Source organism: Hippopotamus amphibius, chromosome 1 (genome assembly GCF_030028045.1).
Source record: "Hippopotamus amphibius kiboko isolate mHipAmp2 chromosome 1, mHipAmp2.hap2, whole genome shotgun sequence".
Taxonomy (NCBI): domain Eukaryota; kingdom Metazoa; phylum Chordata; class Mammalia; order Artiodactyla; family Hippopotamidae; genus Hippopotamus; species Hippopotamus amphibius.
This window is the reverse complement of record NC_080186.1, coordinates 73525443-73550187: the sequence shown is the minus strand read 5'-3', so window position 1 is coordinate 73550187 and position 24745 is coordinate 73525443. Positions and strand designations below refer to the sequence as shown.

At 37.3% G+C, this 24745-nt stretch overlaps 1 protein-coding gene across 4 annotated transcripts in view; it reads right to left on the bottom strand.

The window, feature by feature from the left end:
- PTGER3 (prostaglandin E receptor 3) overlaps nucleotides 1–24745 on the bottom strand; it is a 192690-nt gene that overhangs the window by 124493 nt on the left and 43452 nt on the right. The window contains exon 3 of one of the 4 annotated variants that reach the window (XM_057716350.1): nucleotides 23757–24405. The exons of the other annotated variants lie outside the window; for them this stretch is intronic. Coding sequence (XP_057572333.1) covers nucleotides 24304–24405 — 102 coding nt within the window. The 3' untranslated portion in view covers nucleotides 23757–24303. Of the gene's footprint in view, nucleotides 1–23756; nucleotides 24406–24745 lie in introns of those variants that run through there. 4 annotated transcript variants of the gene reach the window in all.

Genomic DNA, 24745 nt, shown 5'->3' with positions numbered 1-24745 from the left:
GATACAAAATTAATGCACAGAAATCTCTTGCATTCCTATACACTAACAACGGAAGAGCAGAAAGAGAAATTAAGGAAACTCTCCCATTCACCATTGCAACAAAAAGAATAAAATACCTAGGAATAAACCTGCCTAAGGAGGCAAAAGATCTGTATGCAGAAAACTTTAAGACATTGATGAAAGAAATCAAAGACGACACAAACAGATGGAGGGACATACCATGCTCCTGGATTGGAAGAATCAACATTGTGAAAATGACTGTACTACCCAAAGCAATTTACAGATTTAATGCAATCCCGATCAAATTACCAATGGCATTTTTCACAGAACTAGAGCAAGAAATCTTACGATTTGTATGGAAACGCAAAAGACCCCGAATAGCCAAAGCAATCTTGAGAAGGAAAAATGGAGTTGGTGGAATCAGGCTTCCTGACTTCAAACTATACTACAAGGCCATAGTGATCAAGACAGTATGGTACTGGCACAAAAATAGAAAGGAAGATCAATGGAATAGAATAGAGAACTCAGAAGTAAGCCCAAACACATATGGGCACCTTATCTTTGACAAAGGAGGCACGAGTATACAATGGAAAAAAGACAGCCTCTTCAATAAGTGGTGCTGGGAAAATTGGACAGCAACATGTAAAAGAATGAAATTAGAACACTTCCTAACACCATACACAAAAATAAACTCCAAATGGATTAAAGACCTACATGTAAGGCCAGACACTATAAAACTCCTAGAGGAAAACATAGGCAGAACACTCTATGACATCCATCAAAGCAAGATCCTTTTGGACCCACCTCCTAGAATCATGGAAATAAAATCAAGAATAAACGAATGGGACCTCATGAAACTTAAAAGCTTTTGCACAGCAAAAGAAACCATAAACAAGACTAAAAGGCAACCCTCAGAATGGGAAAAAGTAATTGCCTATGAAACAACGGACAAAGGATTAACCTCCAGAATATACAAGCAGCTCATGCAGCTTCATACCAAAAAAGCAAATAACCCAATCCACAAATGGGCAGAAGACCTAAATAGACATTTCTCCAAAGAAGACATACAGATGGCCAACAAACACATGAAAAGATGCTCCACATCACTCATCATCAGAGAAATGCAAGTCAAAGCCACAACGAGGTATCACCTCACACCAATCAGAATGGCCATCATCACAAAGTCTGGAAACCACAAATGTTGGAGAGGGTGTGGAGAAAAGGGAACTCTCCTGCACTGTTGGTGGGACTGTAAGTTGGTACAGCCACTATGGAAAACAATTTGGAGGTTCCTTAAAAAACTACAAATAGAACTACCATATGATCCAGTAATCCCAATACTGGGCATATACCCAAAGAAAACCATAATCCCAAAAGAAACTTGTACCATAATGTTTATTGCAGCACTCTTTACAATAGCCAGGACATGGAAGCAACCTAAATGCCCATCAACAAATGAATGGATACAGAAGATGTGGCATATATATACAATGGAATATTACTCAGCTATAAAAAGGGATGAGATGGAGCTATATGTAATGAGGTGGATAGAACTACAATCTGTCATACATAGTGAAGTAAGTCAGAAAGAGAAGGACAAATATTGTATGCTAACTCACATATACGGAATCTAAAAATGGTACTGATGAACTCAATGACAAGAACAAGGAAGCAGATACAGAGAATGGACTGGAGAACTCGAGGTATGGGAGGGGGCGTGGGGTGAAGGGGAAACTGAGAAGAAGCGAGAGAGTAGCACAGACATATATATACTACCAACTGTAAAATAGTCAGTGGGAAGTTGTTGTATAACAAAGGGAGTCCAACTCGAGGATGGAAGATGCCTTAGAGGACTGGGGCAGGGAGGGTGGGGGGGACTCGAGGTGGGGGGCGTCAAGGAAGGGAGGGAATATGGGGATATATGTATAAAAACAGTTGATTGAACCTGGTGTACCCCCAAAAAAATAAAATAAAATAATAAAAAAAATAAAAAAAAAAATAAAGGGAAAATATTTTTTAAACATTTTTTCAAAGATGGGATAAAATGAAGTCGTGCAGTTCAGAAAAATAAGGAAGGTATTTTGTTGAAACAACAATATTCTTTAAAGCTTTAAATATCTCCTAATTATTTTTTGGATTAGTAAAAGTATTGTTTCTCATCTCCTCCCCACATCCATGGAAACCCTTCCATCATCATAGCCCTAGGCAAATGGGACCAATTTAAGAAGGAGGAAATGGCATGGAGGAAGATATAAGCCCTTCTAGTGCTAGCAGGAGGGGATGATACAGGAAGAGAAGCAGGAGAGATATTTTTACTTCTCCACCACAACTGCCTCAGCATCAAACCCCAGAAGGGGGAGAGTGATGAAAGAATAGAAACTGCAAATAGAAAGAAGGGATGGTTACAAGTCTTTGAGGACACGGCCTCAAGCATGTCTTGGCACACATGTATGGACACTTCTGGAGAAGGGGAATGTCAGAGAGAGGCTGTGATGATTCTCTGAGTGCCCCCAGCCCTCACATGGTAGAGAAGGCCCCCCAGAGTCTCCCTGGGGTTCATGAAACAGAGAGGAAAGCTAAACCCCAGATGGGCTGCCATGGAGCTGCTATGTTTAGGACCAGAGTGACACTCTGGCGGAGACAGCAGTTCCCAGGAGTTGGACAGCCCAAGGCAGTTTCCTGAGGAAGGAAGTGGCAGAGCCTTGAGGGTCTGCTGTGCCAGTGAGACAACAATGGGGCCAAGTCAGCAAAGTAGGACCACAAGGCTCAAATGCGCTTGGAAACAGTTCATAGGCTTCACCAGCCCTGAATCAAGGGGGATGCCAGCAGCTACCCAGCAGCCAGGGAGACCAAAATCAACTCTAGGGAGGGTAGGGATGACCCAGCAGACAGAATCAGGACCTCTCTGTGGACAAGTTGCCTCTATCTGCCCCCATTACCGTGAGGGAATATAAGCTTTCTCCTTCACACAGACGCCATGTCGGCTAAGGGAAGAAGGAGCTGGGAGAAACCGTGAAGAAAGAACACGTCCCTCAAAGAGACTGAGTTAATGCAAACTGAGAAAACAGATGGACAGCAAACCTTCAACTGTAAGTTTAAGAACCCATCCTCTACTGTCCCACCTCCCAGCCCCTGCCCCAGTCAGCAGAGAATATAGACTTGTGAGGACATTTTCTTCTATATAGAAGATTTTTAAAGACATTTAAAAAATACCTCAGTTGTAGACCATACAATTATCACCCTAGCCTTGAGCAAAAGTAGAGACTCCAAGAGCCAAACAAATGTCAATAGCACTAAATAAATACAGTGACCCCCCTTTTAAATCTGTGACTACGAGTCTTTGTTTTCCAGTTTAATGCATTATAAGGGAGATCAAGAAGGAACCTGAAGCAGGGCCCAAGATGGCTAATAAAAGAAGCTCATCCTAATTCTAAACGAGTCAGGAGTATACATCTAAAGACAAATGAAATCTAATAATAGTTCTAAGTTTGTTCTGTTGTATAACTCGTAATCAGAGACAGTCAGAGGAGGGTCTTATTTGCCATTTTATGTCCAGTTTTTAAAAGGTAAATCACAGGACATATGGCTCAGATAAAAAGAAAATAATCAAATGCATTCTTATCGTATACTACCAAATTGATAGCTGCGGAGGATTAAATAAGATTAAAAACTATCATAAATATGGTAATTGCACTGACTAATGGATTTGGTGATAAATGAATCCTGATTGTCCAGTTCAGAGCTGATTTACTTGATCTCTATGCATATGGGTATTCTGGAGGTTTTCCTAGTCCCTGAAGCTGCAGATGTGGTCACTGCCTGAGGTAAAACACTTGCATACTTAGGAAGTTACCTAATCCCCTGTGGTCCCTTCTATGCATAGCAACAACCACAACCATCCAATACAATCAAATTAAAGCAGCGCCAGAGTAGCATTGTCGTGAGACTAATGATTGGCTCCTAGCAGAAGCTATCAAGGGTCTTTTATCCATCAGGTACATAAATTCCACAGAGTAGTGAAGGTTAATTCAATTCAGCACTCATTGATTACATATTGTCTGTGCGTGAGACACTGTGAGAGGCATTGAAAGAAAATCTTGACTCCAATAAAAATGTTATAAGCTGTATATAGTTAAATAGTATTCATTACGTGGTGTAAGTCATACATATGTAATGGTTATGATAAGTCTAAATTCTCAACACATTCCCATTTCTCTGAGTGATGAGAGCAAAGAAAAATGGCTAATATCCCATTAGTCACAATTTGGCCAATTGGAATCTGGATCTTATATAAAGGTAGTTTAAAAGCCAGTTGCTTAACTGTGAATGCAAAATAATATAGCAAATTATTTAGTATTCAGCTTCTCTTGTTCTTAGTAATAATAAAAATATAGTATAATATAGAGAAGAATGATATAATAACTATGATCCTCAGGCAGGCACTTGATAGATTCTTTGACATAAAATAACCAATATACACAAAAGACACTTAGAAGTCATGTAATACAGCCATGGGAAAGAAAGACATCCTGCCATTTGTGACAACACGGATGGACCCTGAGGACATTGTGCTAAGTAAGATGTCAGATGGAGAAATACATGCTATGATATCACTCATATGTGAAATCTAAAACAGACAAACTCATAGAAACGGAGAGTAAAATGGTAGTTTACCAGGGCATGGTGGGGGGAATGGGAGAGATGTTGTTTAAGGATGCAACAGGTAGTAAATAAGCTCTAGAGGTCTAATACACAGCAGTGTGACTATAGACAACAATATTGTATTATAATCATCAAACTTGCTAGGAGACTACAACTTAGTTATTACAATGACTAAAAAAAAAGATAATTATGTAATGTGATGGAGGTGCTAACTATTGCTGTAATGGTACTCAAATCATGATATATAAATGGAGCAAGTTAACATGTACCTCAAATTTGTACCTTGTTGTATGTCAAATATGTTTCAATAAATATAAAATTTAAAAATAATTAAAAATGTATATAAAATAAGGAACCATTCTTTGACTGTGGTAGAAATTGCCAGTTGCTTCCTAATATCCACTCTCCTCTTCTTTATAATAGAATCCTCATTATTAGCTGAGAAACAATTTAAAGGCTGCATTTCCAACTCTGTCCCAGTTAGGTGTGGCCATGTGACTAAACTCTGGCCAATTACTTGAAAGTGGGGAAGGGGAACGAAGGTTAGTGGCCAGAGCTCAAGCAACCATATTGGGCCACGAGTCAATACACTAAGAATGACAGCTAAAAATAGCATCAATCGCTGATGATGAGGAAATGGCCAGATCATCCCTGGACAGACTACATACAGAGTTTGTATAAGTAGGAGAGAAATACTCTACTATGGTTTTTTTAGCCATTGTTCTTTTAGATTTTTTGTTTTTTTTTTTGCAGCCCATCAAAACCTAACATACTGATAAAGCCATCCCATTGGCCAATATAAATTCTGGGCAGTTGTCAAGAGAAAACCTGAAGTAGTGCAGAGAGAAGCCATATTAATAAAAGGAAATTAATAGTGTTTTCATCATGTTTAGACTAAAAAGAATCCATTACCTAAAACGTGCAATCCTTAAGCCTTCAGGATTTGACTGAGGAGACTGATTTTTTAGCTCTAACATAGGTCATGCCCAGAAGTTCAAGATGACTTCAGATTATTTGCAGGTAATTTTCCCAAAATGTGCACATACAGTGTTTCTGCATTTTCAAAGAAGAAAGGTGGCATTACATTGTAAGACTGCATAATACAAGTGCTCCTTCCCCAGACTGGGTTTACAACACAGATGGTGACATTGGAAGGAGCTCAGAAACTGAAACCATAAAAGCTGGGCTTGAATCCTAACTCACTCTAAATCTGGACAAGCTTATTTAAATTTTATAAATCTCCATTTCTTTATCTATGTTAAAGGGATAATGTTAACACTGGCCCCATTTCCCCCATAGGGAAGTTGGGATAATCACATGAAATAGATACATGTCAAAGTGTTATCATTGTTACTAAAATCATCCTGGTATTCACTTATGTTTCCCTGGGAGAGGCACTTCCTTTTCAACTTTCTGGGATAATTATGTTTAGAAAGTGACTCTTTTCCCACATTAACTTTCCTTCTCTAACCATCTCACATTTGTGATTCTGTAGAAAAAAATTGTTTTTATGATGTTTGCGTTTTGAAAGGCTACATGTATGCAAGTATTTAAGCCAAAAGGATGTTATTGGGAATGGGTGTTTGGCTAACTTAACAACTGCTTCTTTTGAGCCCAGCATATAAGAAGCACTTGTACAGACATTGAAAATAAAAATAGACTTAACTAATTACAGAAAACTGCGCAGTTAAAATATATCACTTACTGATTGAAATCTAAGTGCTCTGTTCAGCAAATTTCCTTTAACCTGGAATTAAGCTTTGAGGCATTTCACATAGCAGAACACTTCACAGCATTGAACAATTATCAATGGTCATAAAAATGACTCTGGACCTACAAAATATTGAAGTACTTTCTGAACTATCAAAGACACATCATCAGCCAATGGAACCAGTGTATTTAACTAACTAACTGAAGTATCCCACACCACTATATTATTTACATAGCAAGAAGGTTCATAGCAATTAAAAGACTAGATTCTCTCAGATCTACATGGAGCAAAATAACAAAGGTTAAAAGTCCATCTCACAGATAGTAGAAGTGAGATTGAACTTCTTGCTCAAAAGAAAGTAGATTATTTGAGTTTGATTGTCAAGAACTACCTTCTGAATTGTGATTCACTTCATCGGCTCCCTTCCAATTCAAACTAGGTGACCCAGGACTGCCATGTGATTACCAGTGAAAGTCACCTCACCTCAGCTCCACCTCTCTCTCTCTTTCCTTCACGCACACACATACACACAGACACACACCCTTAGAACGTGCCCTCTTCAACATGATCTTGGAAAATGAGACACTCTACAAGGACATGAACTTGGGGGCTGGTCCTGGCCTCATACATTAGCGCTGACAGTATAAGGAACCATATGGGAGAAGAGGAACTGACCAGTCATCTCAGCCACCTGCTGCTCACCCGCAGCAATGCTGACTGATAGGGCATCCCCTGCCCAGCCCCCTCTCCAAACTCTGTCTTCCCTTATAAACTTGCTTTGTTTCTTTTCTTTTTCACTGTGACTTTCAATACATTATCTCAGGCAGAAGGTGAGGGAATAGGGGATGTATGTGGAGTCAGAAAGGAAAAGACAACTTAACCAGGGAGTGGGCGCACGGAGATCCGGCCCCAGTCCTTTCTGGGAACTGGACGGAGATACTTTCCGTGTCTCAGTCTCTGATGTGTGCCCAGAAGAGGATTTTGAAAGGGGCCACATTTGCTTCAGGCATGTGTTTTCTCTCACCAGTACCTGCTCTACAGGCTTGGCCCCTCTCAGCCCTCACGCCTTTCCTCAGTTTTCTAAAGAAATCTTATCCCTAACTCATCATAAACCTCTTCTAAGTCTCATTCTTGTGAGGCTCTCCTAAGTAATTACAGACAATGGAAATAATTGTTTCTGAGCTATTAGAGCGTGGCAGTGCTTTACTACGTTATTTTACCCAGATAATGCATTTACTTCCTAAGATGGGGCCTTCCACTGTTCTTGCTTAAAGGAATAATAATTCTGGGATTTTAGATCCTACGATGGGTCCTATAGGGTTACGAGAGCTTTTTAAAATCTTTAGCATCATAATTGAATTGCAGGACACACAGCTGGTGTTGAAAAATTGGTGTGAGGAAAAACTCTCATATTTGATAAGTATTGGGAGTAGAGGGTAGAAGAAACAGTGATTTTTTTTTTTTTAGAAGCATTTTTTAATGAAATTCCAGTTAGAAGCCTAATAGACATGACAGACAAAAGAGAGATCTTGAGCTCAGGCTATACTAATAGCTGGTCTTATACTGTTCAAAATCCAACCCATCACCCCTCGCCCCTAATTCTGCCTTATACCCCCCGCCCCTCTCCACACAGAGTCATCCCTGTACATAGCGCTCTGTTGAACCCAACTGAAATCCTCTTGACTCCCTGATCTCTTCTGCTTCTTCCAGCTGTAGGATTCTGTGCAACCAATTGTGTAGACACACCTAGCAGTAAAATCTCAAATATGCCCTCCTCTCTACAGTGCTCGCAAGTGGAAACAACCCAAGTTAGAATCAGAAAAGAGGGCAAGCAAGCATTTTATCATTTCATTTGATTTCCTTTTGGGCTCAAGCAAATAAAGGAATATTAATTTAAAGCCTCATTCTATGCTGTGAATCTCCCTCAGGGAAACAGGAATTTGAAACGCAGTTTCTAAAGTACTTAGCACTTAGCACAGTGCCTGGCATGTTGGAAGCATTTGATGAATGATCATTGAGGCTGAATTGAATATTATAGCAAAATATGTCCAAAACTCACAACATAAATAGCTCCAGCATCACTCTTAGCAGAACTCTTTGAGATTAATTCCTTTAGATACTTGAGAATAAATTCCACTGACCTTATTTTCCCTCTTACTTCAATAAAAGTACATATTTAGCCCCTTAGTGTTGAACTTCTCCCTCTTCTAACACCGAACATGGATATTAGAGCTAGATATACTTCCTTCCTTCCCATCTCCAGGTAGTCTCTTTAGAACCTCATCCTTCCTTTCCGCAGAGTGGAACACATTTGTCTTTAATTCATGTACTTTTCAGTATCATTGTCCTACCTTTGTTATGTATTCTTCCCGAAAAACAGATGTAACAGATGATGTTTCTTAAAGGGAAAGATCCTTGAGAGACCAAGGAAGATCCCTCAATTTTGGTTTGCTTTGTAAAGTGCCTACCTGCAGGTGGGACACTGGTGAACACACCTCTGGTACCTGAGCGAGAGGACCCCTAGTGCCATCCTTGCTTTCTCAGAAATTCACTACGCATTGCCAAGTGAGCCAGTCTCAAGCAGCAACCTACATTTTGTATGGTTAGTCTAGAACATCCAAGAGACTCTCCTTTTGCTGCAGTACCTTAATGAGCCTGGGTGTGGTTGAGGAGCATTAATGGAAGTAAGATGTGTCGTCCCTGTCTGAAGGGCTCAGGGCGGAGTTTTTCGAGAATGACCCATGGAGGCTGCTCCGATGTGCTTTTGGGTTTTTGTCTTTGAGGTGTGTGACATACGTACATTGCTCCTTGAGGGCAGTCTGTATTCTGTGTGGCTTACCATAGTAACAGGCAGACAGGAGAAGTGAGTGGGTGAATAAAAGATGAGTGAATGAGAAGTAGAACTGATGGGGAAACTGGGGTCTAGTGATATGAGTACTGAGAGGAAGCAGAAAAGTGTCAAAAGTGTTTCCAACTAAAGCTTTGGAGCTGGGCTGATAGCTCCCAGTTCAGCTTCCTTGTAGGTCAAATGGAGAATTTGGTCAGAATTTGCTTCTCTTGGAAAGCTCCCCGTTCTTGGAAAGGAAGTGTTCTTTCGCTATTTCTCAGCCTCTGACTCCACAGCTATGTTGCTGAAAGGGCTAGGAGCAAGGGAGTGGGATCCGAAGCTCAGACTATTTAGACCGTCCTCATACCATCCTGTTAACCTCAGCTGTCTTCTCTTCTCTCTGCCAGCCTGAACGAACACCTCTCAGCAGGTCCATTTCCTAGCTAAGGTTATGCCACAGACAGACGAATCAACACAGGCAAGGCTTTCCCTTCATGTTAGTTACAGACTTATCATGAGTGTAAGAAGTCTTGCACCCACTGAGACTAACGGTCCCTCCAATTTTTTTGTCCAATGGTGGCACCAAGGGACCTTTTACTGGGAAGGAATAAGGGGCATTCCAAATGACATGTATGCCAAACGTTTGGACGCTATCATCTCTAATTTCAGTCCTTAATGTAGTTAACAAACATTTGTCGAAACATACTGTGTATCTAGCACTGTGGTAAATTGTGTAAGCCTTAATTTTTTTTAAACCCCTCCTTGGACATCCTTGCATTTTTGATTTGTACTATTTGTATTGTGGTCATTAAAATTGATCTGAAAGATATTTCTATGTTTACTATCTGTCTACACTTCAAGTCTTCACTGGCTTGACGTGTGGGGTTCTGGGGAAGAGGGAAATGGAAGGGTCTGGGACACTAAGATTAAAAAGATGTGGTCTCTCATTCGAGGAGCTGACAGTCCAGTAAGGGAGCTAGAAGCATGTACAACTGACCTAATACAAGTCAAGCAGGGAGAAGTAATCACAGAGGTGTAAGTAAGGTATTATGGATGCACAAAGCAGGAGTTGGTAATTCCAAATCCGGCACTACGAAAGAATTTTTAGAATAGTTGATTTTTAAGCTGAGTACTAATGAGTGAGTAGAATTTTTTCCACTAAGAAGAATACCAGTCAAGCAAAGAAAACATTAGGAGCAGAACTGTGAAAGTGCATAACGTGTCTGAGGAAAGGCTTCCCAGAAGGCTGGGAATCTGTGCTGCCAAATAAACCTGGAAATGTGGGTTGGGACTAGCTTACTGAGAGCTCTGAACAAGTGAAAACATTCAGACTTTGTACAGTGGATACTGGGAAAATATCAAAGATTTTTGAGGGCACTGCTACTACCTCCACCATCCCAATAAGAAAACTGAGGCTTAGAAGGGGCAAGAGACTCGTTAGGCAAGTGTGGAGGTGGTGGTTGAACTGAAGCGTAAATCCAAAGTCCAAACACTACAACTAGCTTTTTCTTTTTAGATATAATTGATCACAATATTAACATTAATTTCAGGTGTAAGACATTATTTGATATCTGTATATGTTGTAAAATAATGATCACAAAAAGGCTAGTTAGCATCTACCACCACAACGTATAGGTACAATTTTTTTTCTTGTGATGAGAACTCTTAAGACTTACTCTCTTAGCAACTTTCAAATATACATTCCAGTATTATTAACTAAAGTCAGCATGCTGTACATTACCTCCCCATGACTTATTTATTTTATAACTGGAAGTGTATACCCATCTAGTCTTAGTCTTAGTTTTTGCCTATAAGGTGATAATATTAACAGTACTTCTCTACCTACCTAAAAAGTTTGATTAAGTAAAACTACATATGCTAAAATGCTTTAGAAATTATAAAAGAATTCTATAAATATTAATTATTAGTATTATTTTATTGTTATCATAATTACAACTAACATTATTCCTGAAGGTAGCATAAATGTATTTTTGCAGATGCAAGTAGTATTATTTAATGTTAATACTGGCTATAAGAGATTGAGTTCTATTTGTACACGTATTATCTTATCTCCTTTCACCATGCTGTGAGATAAATTATTTCCAATTTACAGAAGAGTAAACAGAGGCAGAAAGAGATTAAAAAATTGCCCAGTCACATAGACTTTAAGTCAAGAACCAGGCTGCAAATCTGTCTTTGAACCCCAAATTCTTTCCATAAGGCTGCCTAACTGATTTCCCATTGATGATGTTATAAACCTTTCAGGTGGCAGTGGCACATGGAAATGATGTCTTCAGGAAGTAATTAATGCTGCCAGCAATTTCAACACTTCCAGCAAGGATGGCAGTGTCTGATTCTGTTTCAAAAAAAGATGGAACTATTTCTAACCCTGTTAAGGATCATGCTAAATAAATAAGGAATATGTTTCCTTTAGGCTTAATTTAACTGGAAAACATGACCTATTCTCTCCCACCCTCTAAAAATGAAATAAAATCTTTCTTTAAGAATAATTCCTCTGTTGATTTAAAAAACAAAACTCCTCTTTATAATTGTTTCAAATTTTAAAAGCTTCCTTAAACTCCTACTGAATCATTTGTTTCTATATTTTAAAGTACATTTCTCTTTTTTCTTGGTCATGAAACAAACATAAAAAACCATTAAATAGGATTGGTAACATACAAAAATTTGATGAATATTATTCATGCTCAGTTTATGCTTTTAAAATATATGTTTTACACATAATAAAAATTATCAGAGTAGATTACAAGCTGACTTTGACCAAATGCATAATCTTGGCAGTTTTTCGTATTTAATGAGGACAATCAGATACTCTAGGTAATATATCATTAATAATAAGGCCACCAGATATTCCGATTTAATGGGAAAATAATTGCTGTTGCTCTCTTTTTAAAAAAAAAAAATTCTTATTTTCTTGAGTAGAGTTTTTCAAAAAATGTTGTAAACTAATAAGGTGAAAACAGAGACCTTGAAAGGCTGGCTCTGAGATTAGGTCTAACTACGATTCAGTTAGTGTCACATAAGGCAGACTATAAAGCACAGATGAATGGGGTTTTTGAAGCAGAGCACTAGGCTCAACAGCTAAATTCAGACTAATTTCTTTCTCACCCTATTTCAAATATTTTAGCCATTTCATGATAAATTATACAATTATGGTTTCATGCATAAAATCATAGACTCCTAAGTTGGAAGAAAACTTAAAGAAGATATTTGTATTTCCTCTTTCTACAGCAAAGTCCTTAGTGTTTCCTGGTATTTGCTTGAAGATTTGCAGCAATAGAAACTCATTACTTACTAAAGTAGGCCTTTCCACCTTACAACACATGGATTTGGTTTCTCTTTAGATTAGGTCAAAATCTTTCTCTCTGTAGTTTCTTCCTGTAAATCTTAGTCCAGCCTTCAGGGAATATGGAATAAATCTCTATTTCATGTCACACTCTTTCAAACATTTGAGAGAATCTCACGACTGTTCTTAAACGCAGCCAGTTTTGAGAAGAAACTTGCAAAGACAAATATTTGAAAGGACAGTAATAAAAACATTTACAATGGTTTATTTTGAGTGATGAAGTAGTATGGAAATTTTTCTTTGGTCTTCATTCTTCTGCATTGCTTGAATCTTATACATGAATATATATTTTAATTAGAATAAAAAAAAAAAAAAAAGTAAAGCTATTTACACTTTGGGAAACATAATTTAAGACCTAAGTGTAATGCATGAAAATTGGTACTTCACTTTGAAGAAACAGAGAATTTAAATCTGGAATCTGTGGGTGATAAACCTTAGTCCCCCAAGACTTTGACCCACAAAAAAAAGGTCTCATTAAAGATGTATGAATGATTAAATAAATCGAGCAATCATTCATTTAATCAGTGATCAAAATCTATCAAAAATCCAACACAAATAGTCTGGTTCTCATTTCTTTCTTGGCGATATAGTCATCACTGAGAAGTAACAGTTGCATTACAGACCAAGTTGTTATTGCCTTCATTCCAAGTACTTAAAGGAAAAAGATCATTTTCATCCTAATTTGAACTAACTTAAAGTCTTTTTTATTGTGTTTTTACCAAATGCATCACAGTCCAAAAATTCTACAACTAGAGAAAAATAAATGACCTTAAGTTATCCAGAAATGAATTACTGTTCTACCTGAACCTGGTAAATCTATGAGAATTTTGCACATGAAATGATGACGATGATGGAAGCCGAAATGTATATACCAAGTAGTGTGCATACAGTATCTCTTCTAGAATTTACAAACTAGATGTAAAAATAATGTATAAACTAGGAATCATTGTCCCCATGGTCTTTCACAGATTAGAAAAGTGAGGAGGCAGGCACATGTTACATAGTCTATATTCGATAGTGGTGAGAAAGCATTAACCAATTTGACCAAACTTGACAAGAATTGCTATCCTGAGACTCACCTCTCTGCCTATATGCCTTATTACTTTTTCCTGGGTTCCACTTGCAGAAGTTCTTAGAGGGACTTTTCAAAATACCTCTTCTGGGTTCCTCAAAAAATTAAAGCTAGAACTACCATAGGATCCAGCAATTCCACTTCTGGGTATATATCCAAAGGAAACAAAATCACCACCTCGAAGAGATATCTTCAGTCCCATGTTCATGGCAGCATTATTTTTAATAGCTAAGTCATAGAAACAATCTAAGTGTCTATCATCAGATAAGCAGATAATATATATATATATAATATATGTGTAATACATATATTACTCAGCCATAATAAAGAAGGAAATCTTGCCATTTGCAACAACACAGAGGGACCTTGAAAGTATTATGCTAAGTGAGAAAAGTCAGAGAAAGGCTAATACCGTATGACCCAACTTATATATAGAATCTAAAAAACTAAACTCATAAAACAGAAAAGAGACTGGTGGTCACTAGAGGTGAGGGTGTGGAGTTGGGGAAATAGGTGAAGGTGGTCAGAAGATTCAAATCTCTAGCTATAAGATAAATAAATTCTGGGTATGTAATATATATAACATGGTAACTGTACAGTACTGTGTTTATATTTGAAAGCTGCTGAGAGAGTAAATCTTAAAAATTTTCATCACAAGAAAAAAAATTATAATGATTTGAGGTGATGGATGTAAACCAGATTTATTATGGTCATCATTTTGCAATATTTACATATGTCAAATCATTATATTATAAAACAAACTAATACAATGCTCTATGTCAATTATATCTCAATAAAACTGGAAAATAAATAAATATCCTCTTCTGTGCTACTGGAACCACTTCCTTTTCTCACAAAAATATACTTAAGCCAGAAAGAATATTTAATTAAATTTCTTTATTTTTCTTTTCAGTTCTACTTCCTATGGAGTTGATCCACATCCTTTTTTTGTGTGTGTGTGGCTGCACAGCTTGTGGAATCTCAATTCCCTGATCAGGGATTGAACGCAGATCCTCGGCAGTGAAAGCATGGACTCTTAACCACTGGACCACCAGGCAACTCCCTCAGATACTTACTTTTTTACCCTAAGTCTTGAGAAGGTTGAATAAAATTTGTGTGCTTGTGAAGACATTCAGCCTCAGTTGGAAACTGAGCCAACTTAAAGTCTTCTGAGCTTGATTTTAATATTAGTGATAATTTATAATAACATAATAATAACCATTTATTGAATGCTTATTATGGGCCAGGTGCTAGGTAAACACTTGCATGCATTGTTTCATTGAATGTTTGCAATCAATCTGTTAAACTTTAGATAAAATTATAATCTTCATTTATAGTTAAAGAAACTGAGGTTTAGAAAGTTTAGGTTAATTATCTTGATTAAGGACAGCCAACTAATAAATTAACAGAACTAGGATGTGCCACCAGATTTAGTCTAATATGAGTTCCCATCCTCTCAAACACAACGTTATACATTTGGGTCTTCCAAAATAATATTAAGGAATTAGTACAGAGGTTGGGATGTCTTTTTCCACACTCCCAATCTGGTTTATGGATTCCTCAAGCAATGAATATTGCTATTGTGGCTACTATTACCACTATTCATACAACATCAATAACAATGATCCCTGCATATTCATCATACCCACCACTCTTCTGGAATATTTACACATTTAATCTTTACAACACCTTATAAAGTAAGTGCAAAAATCCCAATTTTTCATATAAGGATTTAAAAATCTTAGCGAGTGTAAGGAATTACTTTCAAGTTCCATAGCTATGAACCCAAAGTTTGATCCAGGTCTGACTCCAAAACACATACTTTCATACCCATGAAGGTAATCCGACCATGGAACTTTTCATCCGAACGAAGTTCCTACTGATCTAATTGGCATCCTAGTTACCTCTTGCCTTTCTCCAAGGATATCACTGTCTCCCTTCCAAGTGGATGTCTTGCGTAAATGAGAAAGATCCCCTAAGTCTGAGTGTATCATTCTCCATCCAATGAAATGGAGAATGGTGTTTCCCATTAGGAAACTTCAAGCAATGTAATCATTCCTTGTTATCACATTTTTTTTTCTGAACTCATTCTCTTATTAAAACTTACTTTTTTGAAATGAGGTCAGCAAATTACTACATTATTTTAACAGTTATATTCTTATTAACAACAAACCATTATGAAGATCTTCAGGCTCCATGTCTCATGCATATTACATAGAAGTTGGCAGGCAGAAGGGAATTTATCCCTCAAACATTTGCCCTAAGCAGTGACTCATTTGATTTGGTTTAATTAACTCCTGGGTAAGTAAAAAAGATTTTTTTAATAAAGATTTACATGTAATTAGGTTGAGCCCATTCTGAATGAATGTCAATTGACCCCTGAGATGCCTGAGAACTGTTGACTATCATTGCAATTGAAATAGTAGAGATAATGTGCAAAATTAGACCAAAGATAAACTCCAAAATGCACCAATTTTTTTCAATTTTTCAAGTTAAACTGCTGTAGATGGGTTGCCATTTGAATACATTTGATAATATAGAACTCAAGTTTTGGAGATGCCAAGATTTTATTCCCTTGAACAAAATGTTTTGCACTGTTCTAATCAGCCTGACAAGTTCTGAAGAAAACAGAGCAGCCAGTTTAAGAGAAAACTGGTGAAGGAATAAAATGCCACATACACCAAATAGATTTTGCTTGCTAGCAACAGGGGACGAAAGAATCAAAAACTGGGGACACCTTTTCTCTTTCTCAAAGGTAAAATATGCTCCACTCTGAAATTGCATTGTATTTTGCAGGAAGAAGCTAGAGCAAATTTCAAAATTAAAGAAGAGGAGGTGATAAACAGAATGGTTTCCCTGCTAACAAATGGCTGCTCTCCCTCTCGCCTGTCCTAAATTTTAGATTATCCCAGGAGTCCCTCTGTCATCTGTTACTTCTCAGTAACCCTGATCCTAGGTTACCTTACAAGCAGGAGAGGACGTGTGAAAGGAATATCAAAAAAGTAAACAAAAAACAAAAGAACTGACAGAGATGTACACTTAGTAACCCAGATCATGATAATCTCTTAGCTTTTAGCAAAACTCACAGGCCTGGGCAGCAAGAGGAAGTGCCCTCTTTTAGTGCAGCCATCTGCTGCCAGGCGGCGATGTTCTCTCCCCTGCAGAAGTGGCCCTGCATCTAAAAGGGAAAGTGCTGAATGTTTGCAGTAATGTGCGCACGCCCAGATTGGATATAAGGACTAAATTTTTGCTGAAAATCTTGTGTGCTGAATCTAATCAGTACTGTTGGAAAAACCACCTTCCCACTGCTGCCCAAGATTATTTCTGGATGTGAGAAAATGCCCAGGCATTAGAACAGAGTCAAAGCCTTTCTTTCATGGGGCCTTAGAGAATCTCTCCAAGATAAGCTTGATGCTTCAGAAAATAATCATAGTAGTAATTCTTTGCAAAGGGAATTCATGACGATTATATTCTAACCTGAAATCAGCTGAGGATCCCAGCTATATTTCTCATTGACTCTGTGGACTTGACCATGGGATTTACCCTCCCCAAGCTTCAGACTTCTCATCTGCAAAGTGGTGATAATAACACCTACCTTGTGGCATTGACATGAGAATTTGATAACGTGTAAAATATAGGTGCTCATAAAATTATATCTGCCACTACTGTTATTATCACTATTAGTGTTCATGTGTATTTAAAACCATTTTCTTTTCTTTTCTTTTCTAGGAGTTTGGTTCCTTTTTTTTTTTCTACTAAAAAGCCCATTTTAAAGCAGTTGTGATCAAATGAGTGAATTATTCAAGAAATATATCAAGACATGGAATCTAGGAAACTGTACCTAATAAAAAAGAGGCAATAGGCTGAATAGCAGAGAAACTTTGAAAAATCTTAGGCTCTAAAGGAAGTAAAGATTACTGGGTAGGTTTGAGCACTTGGAAAACTGTTAAGATTTAGTCATTAGCACAAAGAAAGTTAAGCAAATTTAACTTGATAAGTTCTTAAGTCTAGAAAATAAAAAATGTGTTCAAATGATGACAGATCTACTGATTCTGCAGTTAAGGATACTTACAGTGTCATAAAAATGCAAACACTGAATTCTGATTTAATAAAACTGTGTTAGAACCATAATGGGACAATGTGTGAGGAGAGAGTTAAATCCAGCAAAATAGAAAATCAACCTACAAAGTCCCAAGTTGATGAAGCAGGATACAGCAAAATAAATATGTTATTTAGAAATAGGATGGTTTATGTCAGAAGAAATGTTGAAAAAAAGCTGAAAGTAGTGATGTTTGGAGAGCAGGATGGTGGTGGTAGGGTTAGAATGAAGAGTGTGTTTATCATAATAAGCTTTTTTTTTAATTGAATGAGAGAGTCTACAGTGCTTTACAATTTTCAAAAGTTTCACATACGTGATTTCATGTAATCCCATAACCCTTTCATTTATCCCCTATCCCTATAGTGTCCTCCCCCACCCCCACTCCCCCACTGGTAAGTACTAGTTTGTTCTCTATATCTGTGAGTCTGCTTCTCTTTTGTTTTATTCACTAGTTTGTTGTATTTTTTCAGATTCCATGCATAAGTGATATCAGACAGTATTTGTCTTTTCTCTGTCTGATTTATTTCACTTAGCATAATGCCTTCCAAGTCCATCCATGTTGCTGAAAATGGCAAAATTTCATTCTTTTTTATGGCTGACTAGTATTGCACACACACACACACACACACACACACACACACATAGTCTTCTTTATCCATTCAGCTGTCATAATAAGCATTTAGCATCATTTATCTTTTTAAAGGGATGAACATAATATTATGATTAAAAATGAAACATTTAAGAAAAGAAATACACATTTGAGATATAATGGACATCCCATACACAGACACACACAGACACACACACACATTGACAAACCCAAGTGTATTGATAAGCCCAAGAATAAGTGAGATCATCTAACAACAAATATTAAAGGATTTGGTGGTTTGGATGAGGAAGAAAAGGAAAGGAGGTAGAAAAACTTAACAAATGGAAGGCATGGCCCCTGAATTCAATGATCTTCCAATTTGGTAAGAGGACAGTCTCATAGGAGAAGGAGGCTGGGAAACTAAAAATTCCTTTTAGGGAAAAAAAGGAACAGAAACCTTTTATAGGCATTTCTGTCTATGTCTCCTAGAGGTTTCCTATGAACTGTTTTTCAAAGTTCAAGAGAGAAAAACTTGTCTGTGTTTAGCTGACAAGATGAAGTTGCATGACATTCCAGAGAGAAAGGAAAATTATTGTTTTTTCTGTTAGAAGACACCACATAGATCAACTAACCCCTGATGGTACAGATGAGGCAACTAAACTTAAAAGAAGCTGTGTATCTTTCCCAAGTACACACACCCTATGTGGGACCAGAACTAGTCTTCTAATATCACTTGTGTGTTCTGGTGAATGCCCAATACGAAGTTAGCAAGACTGTACTATAGTTGTTTGAGATGAGAAAAAAATCATAATTAATTTTAATGTTCCATTGATGAAATAAAGGTAGTAAAATAATGTTAACAATTAGCTACTTGTATAGTGCTTTCAAAAGTGTCTTTATCGTCATTGTTTTATTTAATCCTAATAATCCTGCGCTGATAAGAAAATTCAAGTTCAGAGATGTTTACAAAATTGTCAAGGGCAATCAACCACTGAATAGCCAATCAAATAAATGGACTTAAGTGTTCTGACTCCTTGTCCAAGTTGGAAATTTTTCTCTTTCATTATGACCCACTAAACTTTAAAGAACATTGTAGAGAAAGGACTTTGCTTTAAAAATGCTTTAAAATATTTTAAACATACAATCTCTTAGTAGTGGTCAAATATTAATTAAATTAATAAATGAATTATTTCAGGTTTCAATAATAATTCTGCTGAAGGGATAGTAGCAGGAATATTCAAAATGGCCCAGGGTGGGAGAAAATCTGTCATAAGGCAAGGAGCCATGTGAGACTAACTAGGGCTGCAAAACATTTAAGGCAGTGGTTCCCCTTCAGAGACTGTCAATAAATGAATATTATTTCTCCAAAAATTTTCAAGTAAAAAGTAATTCTGTCACTGCAATTCATAAAACAAAGAGGCTGGGCAAAAAAAAAAAAAAAAAATTAATGGTCAAGGAATGTTGAAAATAAGTAACAAAGAGCAATTGCTCTTACACTAAAAATGGCTTTTCGTGGATCTTCTAAGAAGACTCCAAATCACTGACTTATGCAAATCAACTTGCAATTTCATGCATACTATGTACAGCTGCCCAATTCACGTACACACATCAAGAATCTAGGATGCTCTGGTATCAAAGTGTTTCTTCCAAAATATAAATATTTCAGTGCTCTAAGATGGCACTTTCTTCTTCCTCAATAAGGCAAGAAAAATGCAAAGATAAATGTCATTAATTGTTGCAGACATTTCCCTCTACAGAAGTACAAACTACAAACATCAATACTGCATTCCACTAATAGCTTTAAGCATTGGCTTAAAGCATCATTAATTTTACATTTGTAAGAAGGTCTGCAAATATATGCCTTGCATTTTACGGAAAGTTCCAATCAGTAGGTCCTCCTTGCTGCTTTCATTCTAAATAGCAACACAAAACTGTAGTATATGCAGAAGTGTAAATATATATTTATCCATATATGTAATATAACATAGAATTATGTAACAGAAAGTAACTGGAAGTTGAATTCTAACCATTTTAGAGATTGCATTTTTCAGGTGGGGTGTTTTTTTTTTTAATTGATTTTTTAATAGCTTGGTTTTAAATCTCTCTTGCTAGATCAACGCAAGACAGAATTGAAACAAACTCTGTGTAAGGCAAAATGTGTCGTTGGATAACATAATTCTTTTTAAAAAAAGATCTTTTCATTTTTTAACCTGTTTTTGTCCAATAACCTATATTGCTCCTCTTCTGGTTGTGATTGTGTTGTTTTTTTTTCCCACATGATGGCAATTTTTTAAAAAGATTGCATTTCCTTTTAATAATTCTACCCCCCATTATGTTGATTTACTATTATGGGCATATAGCGAGATGTCAAGGAGTTTTGGCATTCACAGGGAAGTACTTATGTTGATTTAGCTCCAGTTTTAGATTTTAGCTTTCTAACCAAACATGGAAAGTTGTGAGGTTCCTTGAATCACAAAGATTCTCTCACAGTGAGAATTCTTAACCTGTGTCTATAAATTTCCAAGACATCTGTAGACAGACTTCAGGAGAACTGCACAATCTCTGACACTAAAAATAAAATTCTCTTTCTGTGAGAAGGGGATCCAAACCTTCCACCAGATTATCAGAGGGGTCTCTGACCACACAGTGTTTAAGAACCAGTGTTCTACTGGGTACTTTTAGTTAAATCTAATTTTAAAAGGTCTCAATGGGTGGTAATGGTTTCAGAATTATTTTCTTCCAATGTCCTCTTCAAAATCGAATTCAAACAACCTTGTATGTTCTATTCAAAGCCTTCTTTTTTAACGATTGGTTAAGAATGTTAGGCATAAGCACTGATTATCCATAGATCTTTCTTACTTTGCCTCAGAAATTTACAGTAGACTGAGTACCTTTGTTTTAATTTTAATTTTGGTCAGATTTGGGGTTTAAGTTTTTCAACTTTCCATTGCATGCAAACTAGAGTTTAAATGTCAGTTATAGAGATCATGACTTGGCCTCTGTCAGCAAAATGTATGGTAATAGTTCTATAGCTGACTTACTGCAGACTGGCATGAACTCAGAAAGGCACAGGCTGATAAAGAGATATTTGCCCCAAATTTGACTGTTCTTTGATAAAAAAAAAAAATTATGTCTCAGATTAAATAAAGCTCTTACAGCTCTGTAACACAGACCAGACATGTAAAAATTCCATTAAAGACAGAATTCAGTAAATTAGTTCTCTCTTACTAATGCACCTTGCCTGGAAATGTGAACTTAATTAAGACAAATTATAACAGATTTTTAAAGGTCCTGGGAGAAATGGACTGTCTTTAGATATCCCTTTGAGAGACATAACCCTAGGGCCTCTTATCAAGAACAAAATAGGGACTGGAGGCATCAATAGAAAGATGATACTTTCTAAGAAATTGTACCTCTTTGTTTGTGAATAGGTTTATGTGATTAGGGAAGTGGCTCAGGGCCCATGGGGATCCAGGCATTGTTGTAGTGGTAGTGCCACATTTTTGTGCAGTCAGACACAATCTGGCATTCTAGTGCCTTCTTCCTTGGGAAATGTCAGAATGGTGCCTGTTGGGACCAAGATCCCACAGATGGCCTTGTCCTGCAAACCCTCACACACACAGCCTCCTCTTGGTGGCCGTGGCCTTTGCTCCAAAGCAGAGGCTCACATCTAGGAGCCAGTATGTCCTCCATGCTGCATTTGGCAATGTCTGGGGACATTTTTAATTGTCACAACAAGGGCAGTGTTACTGGCATCTGGTGAGTAGAGGCCAAGGTCGCTGCTAAACAGCTTTCAATGTACAGGACAACCCCCCACAACAAAGAATTATCTGCCCCAAAGTGTCAATAGTTTCAAGGTTCAGAAATCCTGCCCTAAGACCAAGTTACTTTTCCCCACACTGTGAGAATACAGAGGTATGCACTATTCAAACCCACACTTTTTACAGGGCCATTATAATTTAGTCAGTTTGAATGCCTTGGAGATTGTACTGCTTTGGGTGGAGTGGAGTGAAAAAATATCCTAAAATGTGCCTCCACCTTCCTGGTTAACAGCCACTCCTTTCTCCAAAATGCAGATCAAATGTCACCTCCTACAGGAAACTATTTCCTGTTTCAGCATCACCTCCCCCATATGCTCTCATAGTATCATTGGCTTACCCCAATACCAGCTCTGTTCAAATTATTTCCTATTCCCCTACTAGATTATAAATTCATTGAAAGCTAGGTTTGTTTGTTTTTTAAATCCCTGTGTCTTAGGGCCTACCAAAATGCTTAGCATATAATAGGTACACAACCAATATATGTTGAAGAAAAGAACAAGGCTGGAGGACTGGCTTGGATTCCGAGTACCTACTTCCAAAATAGGTTTACTCAAAAGACTGTTTTAGGTGAGCACAACAGCCCTCAAGATAAGGATGCCTGACTCCTGAGCTCCAAGGACATGAAACTTGGCAATGTCATTCCATGGCGTATAGGTTTACCAGCATTGCAGTGGAAATTCTTGACCTATCAGAAGATAGCCATAATGATGTTAACCTCAAATGCTACAAGACAAAGACTGTAGAGATCGTAAGGTCTGAACGGGGACTTCCCTGGTGGTCCAGTGGTGAAGAATCCGCCTTCCAATGCAGGGGATGCGGGTTTGATCCCTGGTGGGGGAACTAAGATCCCACGTGCTGCGGGGCAACTAAGGCAGCAAGCCTGTGTGCTCTTGAGCCTGTGCGACACAACTAGAGAAGCCCACGCACCATAATGAAGACCCACCCAGCACAGCCAAAAAAAAAAACCTGGTTGGGGGTCCACAGCAGATCTCTCCCTAAATGCCTTTTCTTAGGAGGAAGGAGGGGGAGAAAGTTTGGCATGTTACTTTTAATGAGCTTGGCTTTGCAGTCTATGTTCTACAGAACTTCTCCCTTCACTGAAAGAGGAAGAAGTAGAGTGAGCTGAATGAGCACATGGACTAGGGTAGTGAGGTAGCCCAACACTCATCTCTACCAGTAATCAGCTCACACCAATACCCAGGTATGAGTCTCCTAAAGGGGCTGACCACAAGCAAAGGCATTTCTTACACTGCCTGCCTGTAGATTATTCTCAAATCCACAAGAAAGTGGGAGAACTAAGTTTAGAATAACTTATAAATGTGCTTTTGTATTAAAAACAAAAAATCTGAGATTATAACATGAGTAGGTAACATATTGAAAAGCACCTCTCAAGTTTATAGCACATCAATGACAATTTGTACTGTATGTTATTATGGAATATAAAACAAAATGACTTAAATGTTACAGATAGGATGATACTATTACATTGTGCTGTTATTTTGATAAAGCACATAAAATAGGATTTAAGCAAAATATTCAATGTCATTATAAGTAAAACATTCCTGACATGAGTTGGCATCAGGAAAGAAAGACAGGGACATTTCAGAACATTTGACTTTATTTTCCATTGACAAACACAACATGATGTACATTTGCTAAATATACAGACTAGCTATGACTTGAATGCCATCAAAATTCTGATGTATTTTTCATAGTATCTTTTATACTTTGTCTCCACAATATTGAAGACTACCCTTTAAAATATACTGGAAGATATGTTTAAATACACTTAAGATAACTCCCAGCAAAACTTTACATAGAGGTGACAAAAGTACACCTTCCTATTTAACCAACTGTGTAGAGATGGGAGGCTGAGTAGGAGAAGTGGAGAAACATACTCTATACTGAGCTTTACATGATTGATTAAGTGCCAATGATTTCAATTCTTATATATATTTTGAAAATAATATATTCATTTGTTGTAAACAGATCAAAATAATAAGTGCCTATGTTTAATTTGTTTCCTTAAAGAAATGGTCAGCTTTATGGTATTCGTACAAAATTGTCTGGTTAAGGGGAAGAAGGTAAGATATTTCATATATACACAGGAGGATTGGGAAGAAAAACAGTTTGGCACGCAGTGATGACTTTAGTGAATTTAACGTTTGCTCTTACAGAAAAGAACACTGGCCACTCCTTGCTCTGTCCTATTGATGTTCAAGTGTATAAAGATAAATGTGGCCCCTTCCTCTCCTTGCTTCTGTGAAACGCCTAAAAGGATGAAGAAATTTGACAGATTGGAAATATACAGGTTTTCCTTCCTCTCTTTCCCTTTGTTCTCTGTCCCACCCTCCGTGCCTATTCCATATGAATGTCCCTTGAAAAGCTGAAAGTACATTAAGTCCATCAGTAAGTCATACACATTTTCTCCTACTAAACATTACAGCTTTGATTTCTACAGAAACTGAAAAACACAGAAAGAAACTGTTTTTGAATAACTATTAAAATCTGTTTATTGGCTAGCTTTTGGCTGATATCTGATTCACTTTAATTAAAAAGCCAAATTTTTCTAATTCTAAAGCAATTGGTAAAAGAACTTA